Source organism: Oncorhynchus keta, chromosome 2, assembly GCF_023373465.1.
Source record: "Oncorhynchus keta strain PuntledgeMale-10-30-2019 chromosome 2, Oket_V2, whole genome shotgun sequence".
Classification (NCBI taxonomy): domain Eukaryota; kingdom Metazoa; phylum Chordata; class Actinopteri; order Salmoniformes; family Salmonidae; genus Oncorhynchus; species Oncorhynchus keta.
In genome coordinates, this window is record NC_068422.1 from 56,111,780 (window position 1) to 56,132,289 (window position 20,510).

General features: G+C 42.3%; 1 protein-coding gene across 1 annotated transcript; it reads left to right on the forward strand.

The window, feature by feature from the left end:
* Positions 1 to 358: 358 nt before the first annotated feature.
* Positions 359 to 6,321, forward strand: LOC118402496 (collagen alpha-1(X) chain-like). Its single transcript, XM_035800722.2, has 3 exons — positions 359 to 507; positions 895 to 1,042; positions 4,058 to 6,321. Exons 2-3 carry the CDS (start codon positions 910 to 912, stop codon positions 5,902 to 5,904), a joined length of 1,980 nt encoding a protein of 659 aa, XP_035656615.1. The 5' UTR covers positions 359 to 507; positions 895 to 909; the 3' UTR covers positions 5,905 to 6,321.
* The last annotated feature ends 14,189 nt before the right edge of the window (positions 6,322 to 20,510 follow it).

Consider the following 20,510-nt stretch of genomic DNA (forward strand, 5'->3'; position numbering starts at 1 on the left):
ACACCAAACTTTTGAACGGTAGTGTATATTTTGTCATCTACATCTAGATTAGCTCTGAGTAGTTATGTTCACCACACCAGGTAGAGGAAATGTACACTCAAAACCCAACAAGAGCAAATATTGTAAATAGTCTTAAAACTAAATAGTAAACCATTTTACATGTGTCTAAACCTGATTATTTTTTAGTTGGGGTTAGAAGACTAAAATAAGATCTTATCATTTGTCTAAATATTCAAAGCAAATAGGCATCCTGATGTGACATGCCTACACAGGGCAGATCTGTCAGCAAATTACAGTTTAGCTCTGAGAAGGGAGGTACTTGTGTGGTGGTGGCTTTTTTATGATGTAAGGGGCAGATATTGTATAAATACTCACATCATTGTACTGGGAGGCAGCAGACTCTCCAACTTGCTCCTAACCTAAGGATATACAGCAGCAGTAGAAGGACAGTGGTGCTGAAGATTTCTTACCCCTTTTTGGAACTCATACTCATTCAACTGCATGCCGGTATGTGTGCTCTTCCTCTCTATCCTCTTCATCTCTTGGGGTAGTGAACACTAGGGCCCTTCTGAGGCCTGACTCCTACTCCCACTGGATGTGAGCTATGACAGGGCAGGTGGAAAAGATTTTGGTGCCTTATAAAACCAAGCAGAATAGACACATTTCTGTGAGAACAGGATGAGATATCTAGGAGGCTCAGACTCACTATTCAAATGGGTTCCATGATATCTATCTCATTTGTTGTACTTACATGTGATCTGAAATGTGTGCAATCTGGTGTATGTGCAGTGTGCGGAGAGAAGAAAGAGTCCCTGGTTTACTAAATCATTTTGTTATTATTGCAACTTCTAAAGATGTGTAAGCAGTATTTAATATTTTTTGTTTAATTTGCAGATTTAACCTTAGAAAATGGAAGTACGAGTATTGAGCATCCTCATCCTCCTGGTGGCCTTGACGGCTGTTCATGGTAGTGGTTCATATGTGGTGAAGAAGGTGATGAAGGTCGCCCCTCAATACCAGCCCTACTCTGTGAAGAGTCACGGTAAGAACCAGCATCCTAATCTGCATTGCCTAGTATGGTCCAGTGATGTCTTTGTCCATTGAAACTCTATCACAGCAATTTCAATGTGACAGTTCAACTATAGTCAATCATACATCTAACTTCTTCACACTTCACCATAAACATACTAATTTGCAAATTTGTCCACTTACCATGTAATTTACATCTGATGATTTCAGCTTTCAGTTCTTGCACAGGGACAATCAGACATACAGTTAGTGCGAGAGCACTTCTCTAATTTGAAACATGAGCTTTTACCAAATCAAATGTAGTGTAGTCATTGGCTACTGGGATCTGGATCTTTATCCAATGGCTGTTTCAGGCCTTGTGACTTTCATAGTAGCACATGTATAAGACATTATGTTGCATACTGTCTGAAGTGAGTACAATGTGTTATTACATGTTATTTCTGCCACTAAGGCTAAATAATACATCTTCAAAAGTTTGTTATATTTCTAGGACTGAGTGTTTTTGACCTTCATGATGTCTTTACTGCAATTGATTTAAAATGTTATTTGTACTGGATTTTCAGTCAATCTCTTTGTACCTTCAGTAGGTCTTAAGAAGTCATTTTAGGATGACCAGTTAGAGCAGTAATTCATTTGTGTAGAACTTAGTGGGGCTTAAGGATCTGATGACATTTCAGTAGTTCTTTTTACATATTAAAGGAACATTTCAGTTCTGGAAGTTTGGGTGCTTTGTCAGTTCAGCTGATGGCTCATTTAAGTCATGTATAAAATGTCAAAATGTGTTGAGTTGAAAACAGCACATGAAATACTACAAGTTGAGCTGTCTATAAATTCTCTATTGTAATGAATAGCTGACTTTGCCCTACCTAACTGATAGTAACAGTACTGATACTGTATTTTTGTTTAAGTCAGATATATACTGTAGTTAACAAATGCATTACTTCATTTTATGATTCTTCTTATGTTAACCTTGCAATTAATTCAAATTCTTGCAGCAGCAAATTAAAGTAAAATTCAATAGTCATCAACTGTATTTTTAAATCATATGAAGTAATGTGTAAAATAGCCGGTGCCTCTTGTTAATGTTATATGTATTTTAACACTGTCAATTACAGTTCAATCACCCAGCAATGTGGTTGTTTGGGTGTGCCTTTCAAAAAGTAAATACATCTGTTTTAAATTAACCTAAACTGGGCCTCTACATTTGACCAAGGACATGTGTCTTTTACACCCTGGGTCATGTGACCACAAAAAAAGCAAACGAAAAGCAACTCCCTTAAATGCCACCGTCCTGCAATACAAATGTTTGTTTTCTCCCCATACTACAGTTTCTTAAGTCAGAAATGTCTGCTTTTTTGGAGGTGTGAAATAAGAAAAGGTTGAAAAAAGAAGATTACATCTAGCTAATAATTGAACAGGTTTAAATGTCTATGCAGGTTTGATTTCAGCAGTTTATACTATCATACCCAATGCTCTTAAAGGGGTAATTCCTCCTAATTCACATTGTGCGACGATTTACTTCACTCCAACAAGCAGTTTTAACATACATTTGCTGGACAAAAGGGCAGCAATAGAAAGTTCGGGAAAATGTAAATTCCACTATGCCATCACACTGCACGCTCAGTTAGCTATACAATAATTTATATTATTAAATTAAATTAATTCAATAAAATTCCAATAACTTATTTCCTGAGAAGGACCTTCATGTGTGGTGACGTGTTTAGTACAGACAAGACAAATAACATAGAAGTCAAAACTCCTACAGTATGAAATAGAAACATTCTATACAATCAAAGAAGAAACAAAACACTTTTCTATTAGTAATCTACAAGCATCTCAGTATCTCAGTATTTTTCTGACCACAATATGCATGTAGACATGGTTGTTTTCTCAATTTAATTAATAAACATTTTGAGTAAAAGTGTCAAAGAAGATTGAATGACATAGAGTACACCGACACTTTGCCATTGATCAGTGGGCATATTACACATGTCTCTGAGTAGTAGTGCTGATTTAGAATCAGTTTTATATTTTAGATCGCAATGAATAAGATTACATGGACGGAGGGAGCTGATCATAAATCAGCCCTTCTTACATAGCCCCAGGACTCAGTTTCCAGAAAAAGGAGGTGTGAACCAAATGTCAACCAGAGCGAGGTTAAATTGGGAAACACCTTGTCTTACTTCTGTCTAGATAGTTAACTAGGCTAACTAACTAACTTGCCTACCCAAAACAACAATGTAACACGCAATCTTGGTAAATGGTCTGGAGGTGAATTGCATTCTGGGAATCATAGTATAAAAACATAAGTGGATTCACACATGTACATGACATTTGAATATGGAAGCAATACAGAGCTACAAATTATTATTGTTCCTCTGACAATTGCTGAGTGTAACACATTACTGTACTTCTTCAAAGTTGGAACCCTCTTCATTTTTCATGTCCAAAAATTAACGTCCATCACTCAAACAAAATACTGGGGATGTACTACTACATTGCACAATATTATGAGCTGTACGCAGGCTTTAAAACTTGTATTTCCGATCCAAAGTTCCCCCATTTGTTTCCTAGGGTTGTCTAGCAGTCTAATCCGCTGCCTTAGATCATATGTACTGTGCAGCTGTGAGCATGGGTTCGAATCTGACCCACCGCTCTATAGCACCCTCTTTCCACTTATCTATCATCTCTACTGTACACCTCCATCTCTATATCCTATCCAATAAAACACAACAAATAAGAAATGCTGCCCCACATATGTACATGGGTGTTATTATTGGTATTATCTATCTTACTATTATTTCAATTAAAATAATAATAATTTGAGAATGAGTGACAATAGCAGACAACCGTAGTAATTCTTAACCAGCAGAGAACACATGATAGTACATATTAATTACTATTCCTTGAATTTGTTTTTGAAAATGTAAAACATATTTCCAACAGACTTTTGCCAATAACACATTTATTACAAGAGGATAATTTTTCATCTGTGGTATTAATAAGGTGACTTGCTATTTCCTCACAGTGGTGTCGGTGGCGGGAGAGCCCGGTGCGCCAGGTGAGCCCGGCTCAGAAGGCCCCCCTGGCCCACCTGGCCCTCCAGGGGAAAGTGCTGTGGGACAGCCGGGACCCGAGGGCCCTGTCGGACCGCCCGGACCTGCTGGCTACTCCGCACCTGGCAAACCTGGTTCCTCAGGTGGGCCTGGTAAGCCTGGTGTTCCTGGCGCAGCTGGCAAGAAAGGAGAGGTGGGCACAGCTGGACTTCAAGGGCCTAGGGGCATGCCTGGACCTACTGGACGTTCCGGACCAGCTGGGATCTCTTCCACTGGCAAGCCTGGACCTCATGGTCTGCCCGGAGCAATGGGGCCAAGAGGGGAAACAGGCCTTAAGGGACATCCAGGTATGCCTGGTTTACCAGGAGCTAAGGGTGATAGAGGAGTGGGTATCCCAGGGGCACAAGGTGAGACAGGGGCTGTGGGACCTATGGGACCAGCTGGACAGCCAGGAGCAGCCGGAGTTGGAAAGCCAGGCAAACCAGGAATCCCTGGTGAAGCAGGAAAGTCAGGTAGCCCAGGTAGGGATGGGGGCGCTGGTCCCATGGGTTTGCCAGGTGCTAAGGGCCACACAGGGGCTCCTGGTGTAGGTATGCCTGGAAAACCAGGTGATAATGGGGCTCCAGGTATGCCTGGTGCAGCTGGTCCTAAAGGTCATCAGGGAGCAACAGGAGCAACTGGTGCTCCCGGTATCCCTGGATATGGAAAGCCAGGAGCAAATGGACAGAAGGGTGAGAGGGGAGTTGTAGGAAGCACAGGCACAACAGGTCAGAAGGGTGAGCCAGGAGCACAGGGATATACCGGTGCTACTGGTGCTACTGGGCCCATGGGTCTCACTGGTCCTCAGGGTGCAAGAGGATTCCAGGGAGATACTGGGGAAATGGGTCCCAAAGGTGACACAGGTGCAATGGGACCCCAGGGACCAAAGGGATATAAGGGAGATCAGGGAGCACAAGGTTTCCAGGGAAAGCAAGGTAATACTGGAGCAACAGGCCCAACTGGTGCCACAGGAGCTACTGGAGCTCCAGGTAACAAAGGTGACACTGGTCACACAGGTTCAACTGGTGCTTCAGGTGTCCCAGGACCTGCCGGGCCCAAAGGTTTCCCAGGGCGCAATGGTGAGGCAGGTGAGGCTGGAGCTGCTGGAGCCTCAGGTCCCAGAGGACCTGTTGGGCCTACTGGTGCCGCAGGTACACCTGGCCTTAAAGGACACCCGGGTCTCCCTGGAGCACCTGGCCCAGCTGGACTGGCCGCTAAGGGAATCCTTGGCCCTCTTGGTCCCCCTGGTCTCCCTGGTGCTGATGGTCAGGATGGTGGCCAAGGCCCTGCTGGCCCTCCCGGCCCACCTGGTCCTCCCGGCGAGTTCTTTTTCGAAAAGAGCATGGGCATGGGTGAGGTCATGGTGCCTACTCTTGTTAAGGCCCCTATGTCTGCTTTCTCTGTTTCTCTGGCTAGGCCTTATCCTCCATCTGGGGAACCTATTAAGTTTGACAATGAGGTGTACAATGCGGAGAATCACTATGACACTACCACTGGGCAGTTCACTTGCCAGGTTCCTGGAGTCTACTACTTCTCATACACCATTCACGTGAATGGGGCTCATGCTCTGGTGGCTCTGTACAAGAACGACAAGCCAGTCATGTTCAGCTATGATGAGTACAACAAGGGCTTCCTGGACCAGATGTCCGGTAGCACTGTCCTTATGCTCGATGTGAACGACACAGTCTACCTTCAGATTCCCGATGATGAGGCCAATGGCGTTTTTGCCGCTGAGAATGTCCACTGCTCTTTCTCTGGGTTCCTTATCGCTTCAACGTGATACGGTGTCACCCAATAACAACACAATTAAATCTGCAAGCTATTTCTTAAACAAGTAAACTCTCTGTCTTTCCCAACCAGGCAGTTGTCTCTTTTTTTTGATTAATAGAAGCATCTCGACTTGAAAAATCCAAGAAATGGGTGCTAAGAAGAAAGAAATAATTTATCAAAGAGGTTATCAGGGATGGGGAGGCAATCAACAAAGTTACCAATGATTCAGAATTGTATTTTTTTGTGAGTGGAGGCAACATGTGAAATTTAGATGTTATGGCTATGTTGTGTCTTGAAAAAGTTTTTGTTTTAAATTATTATTACAGCAGGTGATTCTTGTTTTGTGTATGTCTGTGTTTTTGTACAACCTTGTTTTTGGTGACCGATTCGATAACCTTATTAAAAGTTCATAATGACTTTCTGTGCACCATTTTGTACCTGACTTCTTTGTATGTGACTTGGATATTGTGAAATGGCAATGGTTAAATTGACTATTAGAAATAATACACGATATAACACACCACAAAATACTGTCATACAAATACAAATGGTTTATTAACAACATTTATTATATCCCCAAATATTCCTAGTCATGTAAAGCATAATGACCAAAATAAATGATGCCTTAAACATTTTTTTGGTGTGAGTGGGACTTTTTCAAACAATGCAAAGGCCATTAAAATGCACACGGAACACTGATGTTCGAGTCACAATTTTAAGTCATAACAGTATCTAGAATGCTAGCTGATCCCGAAGACTTCAAGTCATTGCTCTAACGCTAGTTTCTAGCGAAACTACCTTTAACTTCCTTCAAAATGCAAACAGAGACATGATTATGGTACCCATGAGTTTATCTGACTGAGTAAGTAGAAACATTACCAACATTGTGCATATATAACCTTGCCTGAGACTTGAAGACATTAACCTAGTTATTGCCTATGCTATAGCTCAGCAGGCGAACATTGTTGTGGTGTGTACATGGCCACAGTTAGTGCACCCCAAATCAAAATATACAAAATTATAATAATTATATGTATGTGTAAAACTAGGCCTTAATTACTCCTGTGTGAGTGTAGAAAAAAATACTAATTTAAACCCAGTCGCTCACAAATGGACAATATGGAAATAGAGTATTCTCAAATATTAAATTATTCTTTACTAAAGGAAATTATGAAAGCTTGACCAATATTTCTCAACTGAATAATCTTATTTAAATACCTAAGCATGTGAGAACAAGTATATCATTCAGGAACAGTAAATCCATACTGTATGTCATACTATAAATTGACAATTACACCACACAGCATTTTTAAAACCTACTTTCAAAAACAACACAGCGTACTAAACTGTATCTTATGCAGACATATTGTAAATAAAATCCTGTACTGGGAACATGTTGGGGATCTAAAGAAAGGGGCCTCTACCACATGATATGCCCTTGGTTGGCTGTTGGTGGCTGAAAATAGGTGGTGGGATAGGGGCAGGGAATATCCGGCAGGCCACAAGATGGCAGGCCAAATGTTGTTTAATCCTCACTGGAAAAGAGGGGTGGTGGTTAGGTGGGGTTGGCCAGACAGACTCTGGGTGGAGGAAACTGGGGACTAGCTGCCACAAGCCATAGGCATCTAAGGAGGCTGCCATCTTGTGAGAAGCTCATGGTTGTGTGGGAGGTGGAATGGAGGTGGGATATAAAGGAAGGTAGCGCACTGGCAATCAGAGGGTGGGAAACAGTTGTAGACACCTTGGTCATGTCCGAACAGCTGTAGTGTTTTCAACTCTTCACCTGTCCTTCGTAAGCACTAATCTAAATTGACTGGATAAGCAGGGCAAAACAGTGAAATCCAATAATTTCAACTATCAATGTTTATGAGAGAGATAGTGGTGCAAAGTTAAGACAATTGGGACACAGGCAAGGATCTGGATCCATGTAAGACTCATACAGACATGTACATGAGGTTGGAACCACAAGCCTCAGGTCCAAAAAGGAGGCCCAGTACAGAGAGTGGGGGCAGGAATATTACATGTAAAACACTCCCTTATTGCCGTGGCTGTGTTTGAGGTATAGAGTTAATTTGGGAGTAGAGTAAATGGATGGTTTAAATTTGTCTCGAGTGCAGCTGTGGTAGACTGAAAAAAGCCCAGTTGTGTCTGCTGCTCTCTCCTTTATACTTACAAAACACCAAATCAGAATCAGATGGTAGAGGCCATTGTATGGAAATGGAAGACTGTGTAAGCTTTGCCGGTGTGAATAATACCTGTTACTGTTCAGTCCCCTCGCAACTTACCAAGTGTGCATATTTGTATTGTGAGCGGAAGTCACTTTCATTACCATGCCACTCCTTGTTTATTCCCTTCAGCCTGCATACTCTAATGACCAACTTCGACCAAATATTACCCCCATAGTCCCCAGAAAATGGGACACATCAATAGACAGTATGTTTTTACATTGAGGATAGTGGCTAGGCAGGGTTGGGGAAGTTGCCCTCCTTTCCCTTGCCCGCCCTTCGCCAGAGCGAGAGGACATAGTTCACAAAAAGGTTTTATGTTGAAACAAAAGCATCCCGGTGCTCCACCGCCGTGCGACGGTAAGGGGAGGCATTAAACTGCCTGTGCGCAGAGCGGTTGGCTAGGTACCCGGAGCCGTACGAGGGTCCTGGCCTAGACCCAATCGCTTGATGTTGGAGACCGAGGTGGGAAGACCCGGTTCACTGGAAACCCCCGATCCCCTTCGGACGAGGCCGCAGGTGCGCCATGCAGCCTTGCCTAACGGGGAAAGGGGGCTGGAGCCAGTCGGGGGCAAGCCAGGTGACATGGAGATGCTGGGAACCGAGCTCGAGCGGGTGCCAAAGCCACCCTCCCAGCTCAGAACTCCACATTGAGGGAAAGGAGAAGTGGAGGGTGTGGGCCCCCTACCCTACCCAGTCCTCAGAATGTCATAGATACTCCCACTGTTTGCCCGCACATCATTGGTCTGTTTCCGATCTGCACTTGTTTGATGGCCCTCCGGCCTGCAACCGTTTTTACTGTGATATGTATTCCTCTAACTGCAGCTCTTTGCTAAGTGTTGCATTGATTTCAATCGCTGTAGTAGCTGACATGTATAGTGTTGAGTTATCTGTATACATAGACACACTGGCTTTACTTAAGGAAAGAGGCATGGCAATAGTAAAGATTGAAAAAAGTAAGGGGACATGGGGAATTCTTGATTCTACCTGGATTATGTTGGAGAATCTTCCATTACAGAACACCCTCTGTGTTCTGTTAGACACGTAACTCTTTATCCACAATATAACAGGGGGTGTAAAGCCACAAAACATACATTTTCCCGTCAGCAGACTTTCATTGATAATTTCAAAAGTCGCATTGAATTCTATCAAAACAGCCCCCACAATCATTTTATCATCAATTTCTCTCATCCAATCATCAGTAAGTGCCATCCGTGCTTGTTGAATGTCCTTTCCTTTAAGCATGCTGAAAGTCTGTTGTCAATTTGTTTAGAATAAATTAGCATTGTATCTGGTCAAACACATTTTGTTCCCAAATTTTACTAAGAGTTGGTAACAGGATGATTGGTCGGCTATTTGAGACAATAAAGGGGGCTTTACCATTATTGGGTGGCGGAATTACTTTAGCTTTCTCCAGGCGTGAGGGCACACACTTTCTAGTAGGCTTAGATTGTAGATTTTGCAAATAGAAGTGGAAATATCGTCCGCTTATTATCCTTTTCCATCCAAGTTTTCAGGCCCTGGTGGCTTGTCATTGTTGATAGACAACAATTTTTTCACCTTTCCACACTCACTTTACGGAATTCAAAATGGCAATGCTTGTCTTTCATAATTTGATAATTCATACTTGGATGTGTAGTGTCAGCGTTTGTTGCTGGCATGTCATGCCTAAGTTTTATAATCTTGCCAATGAAGATAATCACAAAAGTAATTGGCAATATCAGTGGCTTTTGTGATGAATGAGCCATCTGATTCAATGAATGATGGAGCAAATGTGTCCTTTTTCCCCAAAAATGAATTTAAGGTGCTCCAAAGCTCTTTGCTATCATTATTTATATCATTTATCTTTGTTTCATAATGTAGCTTCTTCATTTTATTAATTTTAGTCACATGATTTCTCAATTTGCAGTTTGTTTGACATTTGATTGTGCAGCCAGACTCATTTGCCACTCCTTTGTTTCGTCCCTCTAAGCCATCATTTTTTAAAATTCCTCATCAATCCAAGGGGATTTAACAGTTTTACAGTGATTTTCTTAACGGGTGCATGCTTATTAGTAACTGCTCCTCATTACACACCACAGAGCAAAGAATCAGACCTCTTATACACTATATTAGGCCCAGCCTTTGGAACTTTGGTTTTCCAAGAGATGGCTACTACAGTGCATTCGGGAACTATTCAGAACCCTTCACTTTTTCCAAATTTTCTTAAGTTACAGCCTTATTCTAAAATTGATTAAATAACACTTTTTCCTTATCAATGCCCCATAATGACAAAGCAAAACGTTTTTTTATATTTACTAAAAAGAAAATCCGAAAAATTATGTGAACCCTTTAGAATTACCTGGATTTCTGCATAAATTGGTCATAACATTTTTTCTGATCTTCATCTAAGTCACAGAAATAGACTCACACATTCTGCTTAAAGTAATAACACTCAAACAATTATAATTGTTCATGTCTTTATTGAACACACCGTGTAAATATTCACAGTGTAGGATGGAAAAAGTATGTGAACCCTTGGATTTAATAACAGGTTGACCCTCCTGTGGCATCAATAACATCAACCAAATGTTTTCTGTAGTTGCGGATAAGACCTGCACAATGGTCAGGAGGAATTTTGGACCATTACTCTTTACAAAAATGTTTCAGTTCCACAATATTCTTGGGATGTCTGGTGTGAACAAACCTCTTGAGGTCATGCCACAACTTCTCATTCGGGTTGAGGTCAGGACTGACTGGGCTACTCAAGAAGGTGTATTTTCTTCTGTACAAGCCATTCTGTTGTTGATTTACTTCTGTCTTTTGGGTTGTTGTCCTGTTGATACACCTAACGATTGTTAAACTTCAATTGTCGGATAGATAGCCTTACATTCTCCTCCAAAATTTCTTGATAAAGTTGGGAATTCATTTTATCATCGATGATAGCAAGCTCTCCAAGCCCTGAGGCAGCAAAGCAGCCCCAACATAGTTTACAGTTGGGATGCGGTTTTGATGATGTGCTGTGCTTTTTTTTCTTCACACATAGTGTTGTGTGTTCCTTCTAAACAACACAACTTTAGTTTCATCTGTCCACAGAATATTTTGCCAGTAGCACTGTGGAACATCCAGATAATCTTTTGCTAATTTCAGACGTGCAGCAATGGTTTTTTTGGACAGCAGTAGTATCTTCCATGGTGTTCTCTCACGAACACCATTCTTGTTTAGTGTTTTATGTATTGTAGACTCGTCAACAGAGATGTTAGCATCTTCCAGAGATTTCCTTAAGTCTTTAGCTGACACTCAAGGATTCTTCTTAAACTAATTGAGGATTCTGCGCTGTGCTCTTGCAGTCATCTTTGCAGGACGACCACTCCTAAGGAGAGTAGCAACAGTGCTGAAATTTCTCCATTTATAGACAATTTGTCTTACCTTGGACTTTTCCAGCTTTTATGCAAGGCAACAATTCCTAATCTTAGGTCTTCTGAGATCTCTTTTGTTCGAGGCATGGTTCTTGTGAATAGAAACTCAAATTGTGTGAGTCTTTTTTATGGGGCAGTGGAGCTCTAACCAAAATCTCCAATCTCGTCTCATTGATTCGACTCCAGGTTAGTTGACTCCTGACTCCAAGTCATTAGCCTCAGGGTGAAAATACCTTTTCCAACCTACACTGTGAATGTTTAAATTATATATTCAAAATAGACAAGAAAAATACAATAATGTGTGTGTTATTAGTTTAAGCACACTGTGTTTGTCTATTGTTGTGACTTAGATGAATATCAGATAGAATTTTATGTCAATTTTATGTCAAACTTTTTCTTGCCACTGTAAGCTTTTTGTGCGTATTGAACTTTTCATGGATCTTTAATTTCAGCTCATGAATCATGGGAACAACACGACATGTGCGTTTATATATTTGTTCAATGTATATAAATAGTGAAAAGAGCTACTGTCGACAACTGTGGAACACCTTTATGTACTTCAAGAAGTTTGAACTTCAATCAAGATGGCCTGAGATCTGTCATTAAGATAATCATGTAACCATGAACATGCGTCAGAGCCCAGGCCAATCGAGGACAACTTGTTTAATAAAATAGCATGATCAACAGTATCAAATGCCACAGACAAGGAAGCACAATTCATTTTAGTGTTGGAATAATCCTTTAATTCATTGCCATTTACTCAGCTGGGCCAGGGTCGCATTAATTAGGTCAGGTGGAAATGTCCGACAGATCTCAACTCCATAAAAGGAGGAAATTGCCATCGCCTGATCTTGCTGCTTTCTCTTCCTTAACTCCATCTGATCCAGAAGTTCTGTGCGTCCATGAATCCACGTAAGTTCACCGACTGTTTCCTTTCATCTGAATTATCTGTGGCGATCGGGAGAGTGGGCCATTCAGTTATTGTTTATAGTTATTACCGCGGAGCGCGGCTTGGAGCGCACGCTTCAAACATATTGTGTAATGTGAATTGTCAATGATCACGGCCCTACGGATCCTCATAGGCCAATTATGCAATCGATATGGTTCATATATATTGAAATTAATTATATGTACACATGAAGACAATTGAAAGAGTGAAATGAGAAACGTCATTGTTTGCTAATTGATTGACTTTGATAATGGGGATTATAGATTGTATAACCATTCACTGTTTGTATTCTTTCATGATTTATGATAAATAGTTACGAGCCTAAATGACTCGCGGATGATTACTATTGACTTCTTAATGAAGTGAACTGTTGAATTCCCTAAATTGTTTTAATAATGAATGATATGATCTTTGATTATGAATTTGATTGGATACATGTTATTTGTTTCCTTTGTGATGCAGCACAGACTACTAAGTAACTATACCACTTTATGGTTAAATACATTCCTGCCTCGGTCTCATCCATTCATTCCTCTGTGACCACCTGTTCACCTTCACTGTCAGTCATCCTACCTGTCCAGCTACCCACACAGATTCCACAAAATATTTCAGTCATTATGGCCAAACAGTTCTATTTTTGTTTCATCAGACCAGAGGACATTTCTCCAAAAGTATGATCTTTGTCCCCATGTGCAGTTTCAAACCGTAGTCTGTCTTTTTTATGGCGGTTCTGCAGCAGTGGCTTCTTCCTTGCTGATCGGCCTTTCAGGTTATATTGATATATAACTTGTTTTCTTCCTGAGTGGTATGACTGCTGCGCGGTCCCAGTGTTTATACTTACATACTATTGTTTGTTCAGATGAATGTGGTACCTTCAGATGTTTGGAAATTGCTCCCATGAATGAACCAGACTTTTGGAGGTCTACAAAAAAAATGCTGAGGTCTTCGCTGATTTCTTTTGATTTTCCCATGATGTTAAGTAAAGAGGCACTGAGTTTGAATGTAGGCCTTGAAATACATCCACAGGTACACCTCAAATTGACTCAGGCTAATTGACATAATTTATCAGAAGCTACTAAAGCCATGACATCATTTTCTGGATTTTTTCCAAGCTGTTTAAAGGCACAGTCAATTTAGTGTATGCAAACTTCAGTGAATGATAAGTGAAATAATCTGTCTGTAAACAATTGTTGGAAATATTACTTGTCTCATGCACAAAGTTGCTGTCCTAACCGACTTGTTAACAAGAAATCTGTCGAGTGGTTGAAAAACAAATTTTAATTTATTTTATTTTAATTTTACCTTTATTTTACTAGGTAAGTCAGTTAAGAACAAATTCTTATTTTCAATGACGGCCTAGGAACAGTTGGTTAACTGCCTGTCCAAGGGCAGAACGAATGACTCCAACCTAAGTGTATGTAAACTTCCAACTTCAACTGTACATAGCCATGGAATCACAAGTCACTTTAATAATGTTTACATTCTACTTTACTTGTTTCATATGTACATGCTGTATTGTACTGTATTTTAGTCAATGCCACTCTGACATTTCTCCTCCTAAAATGTAAGCTGCTAACATTAGCCATCAAGCTAACAAACTTAGTCCTAGATTACTTTTCCAATGGAGCCTTCTTTGTCTGGAGAGGTAAATGAATGATTCCAGTGCTGTAGGTCCTGCATCTACTAAATCAAATCAAATGTTATTGGTCACATGCCAATGGTTAGCAGATATAATTTGAAAGTGTGATGCTTTTGCTTATAATTGTAAGCAAAATGCTTGTGCTTCTAGTTCCAACAGTGCAGCAATATCTAACAAGTAATCTAATAATTCCACAACAACTACCTAAGACACACAAATCTAAGTGAAGGAATGGAGTAAGAATATATAAATATATGGATGAGCAATGAGAGAGCGGCATAGGCAAGATGCAATGGATGGTATAAAATACACTATATACATATGAGATGAGAACTGTAAGATATGTAAAGATCATTAAAGTGGCATTATGAAAGTGACTAGTGATCCATTTATTAAAGTGGCCTATGATTTCAAGTCTGTATGTAGGCAGCATCCTCTCTGTTAGTGATGGCTGTTTAACAATCTGATGGCCTTGAGAGAAGCTGTTTTTCAGTCTCTCTGTTCCAGCTTTGATGCACATGTACTACCTACACCTTCTGGGTGGTGGCGGGGTGAACAGGCAGTGGCTCGGGTGGTTGTTGTCCTTGATATTTTTGGTCTTCCTGTGCTGTAGGTGTCCTGTAGGGCAGGTAGTTTGCAGTTGCCATACAAGGCAGTGATACAGCCAGACAGGATGCTCTCAATTGTTAATCTGTAAAAGTTTGAGGGTTTTAGGTGACAAGCCAAATTTCTTCAGCCTCCTGAGGTTGAAGAGATGCTGTTGTGCCTTCACCACACTGTCTATGTGTGGACCATTTCAGTTTTGTCTGTGATGTGTACACCGAGGAACTTCAAGCTTCCCACCCTCTCCACTGCTGTTCCTTCAATGTGGATAGGGGGGTGCTCCCTCTGCTGTTTCTTGAAGTCTACAATCATCTCCTTTGTGTTATTGATAAGTGAGAGGTTTTTTTCCTGACACCACAATCTGAGTGCCCTCACCTCCTCCCTGTAGGCTGTCTCGTCGTTGTTGGTAATCAAGCATACTACTGTTGCGTCGTCTGCAAACTTGTTGATTGAGTTGGAGCTGTGCTTGACCACGCAGTTATGGGTAAACAGGCAGTACAGGAGAGGGCTGAGCATGCACCCTTGCGGGGCCCCAGTGTTGAGGATTAGCGAAGTGAAGATGTTTCCAACTTTCACCACCTGGGCGCGGCCTGTCAGGAAGTCCAGGACCCAATTGCACAGGGCGGGGTTGAGACCCAGGGCCTCTAGCTTAATGATGAGCTTGGAGGGTACTATCGTGTTGAATGCTGAGCTGAAGTCAAAGAACAACATTCTTACGTAGGTATTCCTTTTGTCCCAATGGGATAGGGTAGTGTGCAGTGTATTTTAACTGCCTGTGTTTTGTATCTTAATGTGTATATTGTTTATTTACGTTTCTCTATACTTGCTTATTGATGTTTGTTTTTGTATTGTGCAGGTCTCAATGACTTCCATCTGACTCCGTCTGAGTCGAGACATGAGTGTGATGCCCCAACAGTTGAGCTCTCTGTGTGTGAGTCAATCTTCCATGCACAAGCAAGTGCCCCCCAGCTCCCAGCTGTGCCCTGGACACCATTTGTGAATTGATCGCCCCCCCATCTAGCTTCAGAGTTTGTTCTGTTAGGTGACCTAAACTGGGATATGCTTAACACCCCGGCAGTCCTACAATCTAAGCTAGATGCCCTCAATCTCACACAAATCATCAAAGAACCCACCAGGTACAACCCTAAATCTGTAAACAAGGGCACCCTCAGACGTCATCCTGACCAACTGGCCCTCCAAATACCCCTCCGCTGTCTTCAATCAGGATCTCAGCGATCACTGCCTCATTGCCTGTATCCGCTACGGCGCCGCAGTCAAACGACCACCCCTCATCACTGTCAAACGCTCCCTAAAACACTTCTGTGAGCAGGCCTTTCTAATCGACCTGGCCCGTGTATCCTGGAAGGGCATTGACCTCATCCCGTCAGTTGAGGATGCCTGGTCATTCTTTAAAAGTATCTTCCTCACCATTTTAGATAAGCATGCTCCGTTCAAAAAAATGCAGAACTAAGAACAGATATAGCCCTTGGTTCACTCCAGACCTGACTGCCCTCGACCAGCACAAAAACATCCTGTGGCGGACTGCAATAGCATCGAATAGTCCCCGCGATATGCAACTGTTCAGGGAAGTCGGGAGCCAATACACGCAGTCAATCAGGAAAGCGAAGGCCAGCTTCTTCAGGCAGAAATGTGCATCCTGTAGCTCCAACTCCAAAAAGTTCTGGGACACTGAAGTCCATGGAGAACAAGAGCACCTCCTCCCAGCTGCCCACTGCACTGAGGCTAGGTAACACGGTCACCACCGATAAATCCATGATTATCGAAAACTTCAACAAGCATTTCTCAACGGCTGGCCATGCCTTCCGCCTGGCTACTCCAACCTCGGCCAACAGCTCCGCCCCCCCGCAGCTACTTGCCCAAGCCTCTCCAGGTTCTCCTTTACCCAAATCCAGATAGCAGATGTTCTGAAAGAGCTGCAAAACCTGGACCGTACAACTCAGCTGGGCTTGACAATCTGGACCCTCTATTTCTGAAACTACCCGCCGCCATTGTTGCAACCCCTATTACCAGCCTGTTCAACCTCTTTCATATCATCTGAGATCCCCAAGGATTGGAAAGCTGCCGCAGTCATCACCCTCTTCAAAGAGGGAGACACCCTGGATCCAAACTGTTACAGACATATATCCATCCTGCCCTGCCTAAGGTCTTCGAAAGCCAAGTCAACAAACGGGTCACTGACCATCTCGAATCCCACCGTACCTTCTCCGCTGTGCAATCTGGTTTCCGAGTCGGTCACGGGTGCACCTCAGCCACGCTCAAGGTACTAAACGATATCATAACCGCCATCGATAAAAGACAGTACTGTGCAGCAGTCTTCATCGACCTTGCCAAGGCTTTCGACTCTGTCAATCACCATATTCTTTAGTTTAGTTTATTTTATTTTTACAGGGACAGTGCACATTAATCAACGTTTCAGTAAAAGTGCCGGTTTTAGCCAGCCGGCTAATTTTCAACCGCAGTCCCTGGGCAGGTTATTAAAAACAATTACAATATAGACAATAGCACCATAGACATAGCAACATGGCAACATAGGACAAGCAAGACATAGCATACAGACAGAGCAACAGAACAAAAAGCAGCAAGACAAAATTCATAAAAGCAAGTGTTTCCATACCTCACAAGCTACAGACAACATGGAAAGCGGCAACACACAGCTAGGGACCATGTTCACAAATCTGATTGACCTTTAGCCATGTCTTCAAGCATTTTGTGAAAGTGTGATATGTGGTGCAGTTATGTGTGTCTGATGGCAGTGTATTCCAGACATGGGAAGCTCTCACAGAGAATGCAGATTTACTAAAGGTGCTTTTCCTTAGGGGAACTACACAGTCACCTCTCATGGCAGACCTTGTGGATCTGCTGCCATATGTCTGGGTTTTCTGTTTAACAAAAATATTGAGTGGAGGGGGAGCCAGGCCATTAAGGATCTTGAATACAAGACATGCGTCGGTGTATTGCACAAGATTTTCCCAACTCAAGAGCTCATGTTTTCTAAGGATGTGACAATGATGATGGCTATTGGGCTTCCTATCAAGCACTTTGAGAGCCTGTTTGTAGACACTGAATAGGTTTTAATGTTGTACAGCAAGCTTGGGCCCAACTAGTCAAGCAGTATGTTAAGTGGGGGAGTATCATAGATTTGAAGTACAGTTGTGCTACCTCTGTAGTCAAACAATTTCGTATAAATCGGAAATTAGCTAGATTGAATTTAGTTATTTGAATTACCTTTTTCACATGCTTTTTAAAAGAGGTTGGAATCAAGTATGATGCCAAGGTACTTAAAATCGGATACCACCTGGAGCTTCTCCCCTGACACAGGCATCTGGCTCAGTAGCATCTGTTGCCCTCTTTGAAGAACATGCAAACAGTTTTTTTCACATTGAGATGCAAACACGAGTCACAGAGCCAGGCAAGACTCAGTAGCCTTGGTTTTTCGGATGACTGCCTTGCCTGGTTCACCAACTACTTTGCAGACAGAGTTCAGTGTGTCAAATCGGAGGGCATGCTGTCCGGTCCTCTGGCAGTCTCTATGGGGGTGCCACAGGGTTCAATCCTCGGGCCGACTCTTTTCTCTGTATATATCAATGATGTTGCTCTTGCTGCTGGCGATTCCCTGATCCACCTCTACGCAGACGACACCATTCTATATACTTCCGGCCCGTCCTTGGACACTGCTATCTAACCTCCAAACGAGCTTCAATGCCATACAACACTCCTTCCGTGGCCTCCAACTGCTCTTAAACGCTAGTAAAACCAAATGCATGCTTTCCAACCGTTCGCTACCTGCACGCCTGACCAGCATCACCACCCTGGATGGTTCCGACCTTGAATATGTGGACATCTATAACTACCTAGGTGTCTGGCTAGACTGTAAACTCTCCTTCCAGACTCCATATCAAATCAAGAGTTGGCTTTCTATGCTGCAACAAAGCCTCCTTCACTCACGCCGCCAAACTTACCCTAGTAAAACCTGACTATCCTACCGATCCTCAACTTCGGCGATGTCATCTACAAAATTGCTTCCAACACTCTACTCAGCAAACTGGATGCAGTTTATCACAGTGCCACCCGTTTTGTCACTAAAGCACCTTATACCACCCACCACTGCGACCTATATGCTCTAGTCGGCTGGCCCTCGCTACATATTCGTCGCCAGACCCACTGGCTCCAGGTCATCTACAAGTCCATGCTAGGTAAAGCTCTGCCTTATCTCAGTTCACTGGTCACGATGGCAACACCCATCCGTAGCACGTGCTCCAGCAGGTGTATCTCACTGATCATCCCTAAAGCCAACACCCCATTTGGCCGCCTTTCGTTCCAGTTCTCTGCTGCCTGTGACTGGAACGAATTGCAAAAATCGCTGAAGTTGGAGACTTATCTCCCTCACCAACTTCAAACATCTGCTATCTGAGCAGCTAACCGATAGCTGCAGCTGTACATAGTCTATCGGTAAATAGCCCACCCATTTTTACCTACCTCATCCCCATACTGTTTTTATTTATTTACTTTTCTGCTCTTTTGCACACTATCTTTACCTATACATGACAATCTGATTTATCACTCCAGTGTTAATCGGCAAAATTGTAATTATTCGCCTACCTCCTCATGCCTTTTGCACACAATGTATATAGACTCCCCTTTTCTACTGTGTTATTGACTTGTTAATTGTTTACTCCATGTGTAACTCTGTTGTCTGTTCACACTGCTATGCTTTCTTGGCCAGGTCGCAGTTGCAAATGAGAACTTGTTCTCAACTATCCTACCTGGTTAAATAAAGGTGAAAAAAGAGAAAAAAAAGATGGAGAGCTCAGCTAATAGGGGCTTCACACTTGAACTCTTGAAGATGGATGCAGATGGACTCGGATGTCAGACGTTAGGTGACAGCTCCCAAGGAAAGGAAAAGACAGAGCTATGAATGCAAGGACTGACCATCCATAATATAAAATTGTTTTAGCCAGGCAAGTGTTTGTTAACATTAGAGTAAAAATAGCTTGTGTTTTAGGTTCTGATGGAACAGTTGAACTAAGGTCATGAAGCTTAATAAATAGTTTCTTCAAGAATCAATGGGTATACAGTGCATTCAAAAAGTATTCAGACCCCTTCCCTTTTTCCACATTTTGTTACGTTGCAGCCTTATTCTAAAATGGATTAAATTGTTTTTTTTTTTACACATAATACCCCATAATGACAAAGCAAAAACAGGTTTTAGAAACGTTTGCTAATGTATAAAAATTTAACTGAAATATCAAATTTACAGAACTATTCAGACCCTTTACTCATTACTTTGTTGAAGCACCTTTGGCAGAGATTGTAGCCTTGAGTCTGACGCAACAAGCATGGCACACCTGTATTTGGTAGAGTTTCTCCCATTCCTCTCCACAGATCCTCTCAAGCTCTGTCAGGTTGGATGGGGACTGTCGCAGCACAGCTATTTTCAGGTCTCTCCAGAGATGTTCGGTCAGGTTCAAGTGTATGGCCCACTCACAGACATTCAGAGACTTGTCCCAAAGCCACTCCTGCATTGTCTTGGCTGTGTGCTTAGGGCCATTGTCCTGTTGGAAGGTGAACCTTCACCCCAGTCTGAGGTCCTGAGTGCTCTGGAGCACCTTTTCATCAAGGATCTCTCTGAACTTTTCTCCATTAATCTTTCCCTCAATCCTGACCTAGTTTCCCAATCCGTGCTGCTGAAAAACATTCCCACAGCATGATGCTGCCACCACCATGCTTCACTGTAGGGAAAGTATTGGCCAGGTGATGAGCAGTGCCTTGTTTCCTCCATAT

What these genes read in the sequence shown, in the direction of transcription:
- LOC118402496 (XM_035800722.2), top strand. Translation starts at nt 910, where the DNA reads ATGGAAGTACGAGTATTGAGCATCCTCATCCTCCTGGTGGCCTTGACG. An exon ending in CTACTCTGTGAAGAGTCACG is followed by an intron (nt 1,043 to 4,057) that starts GTAAGAACCAGC and finishes ATTTCCTCACAG; the next exon opens with TGGTGTCGGTGGCGGGAGAG.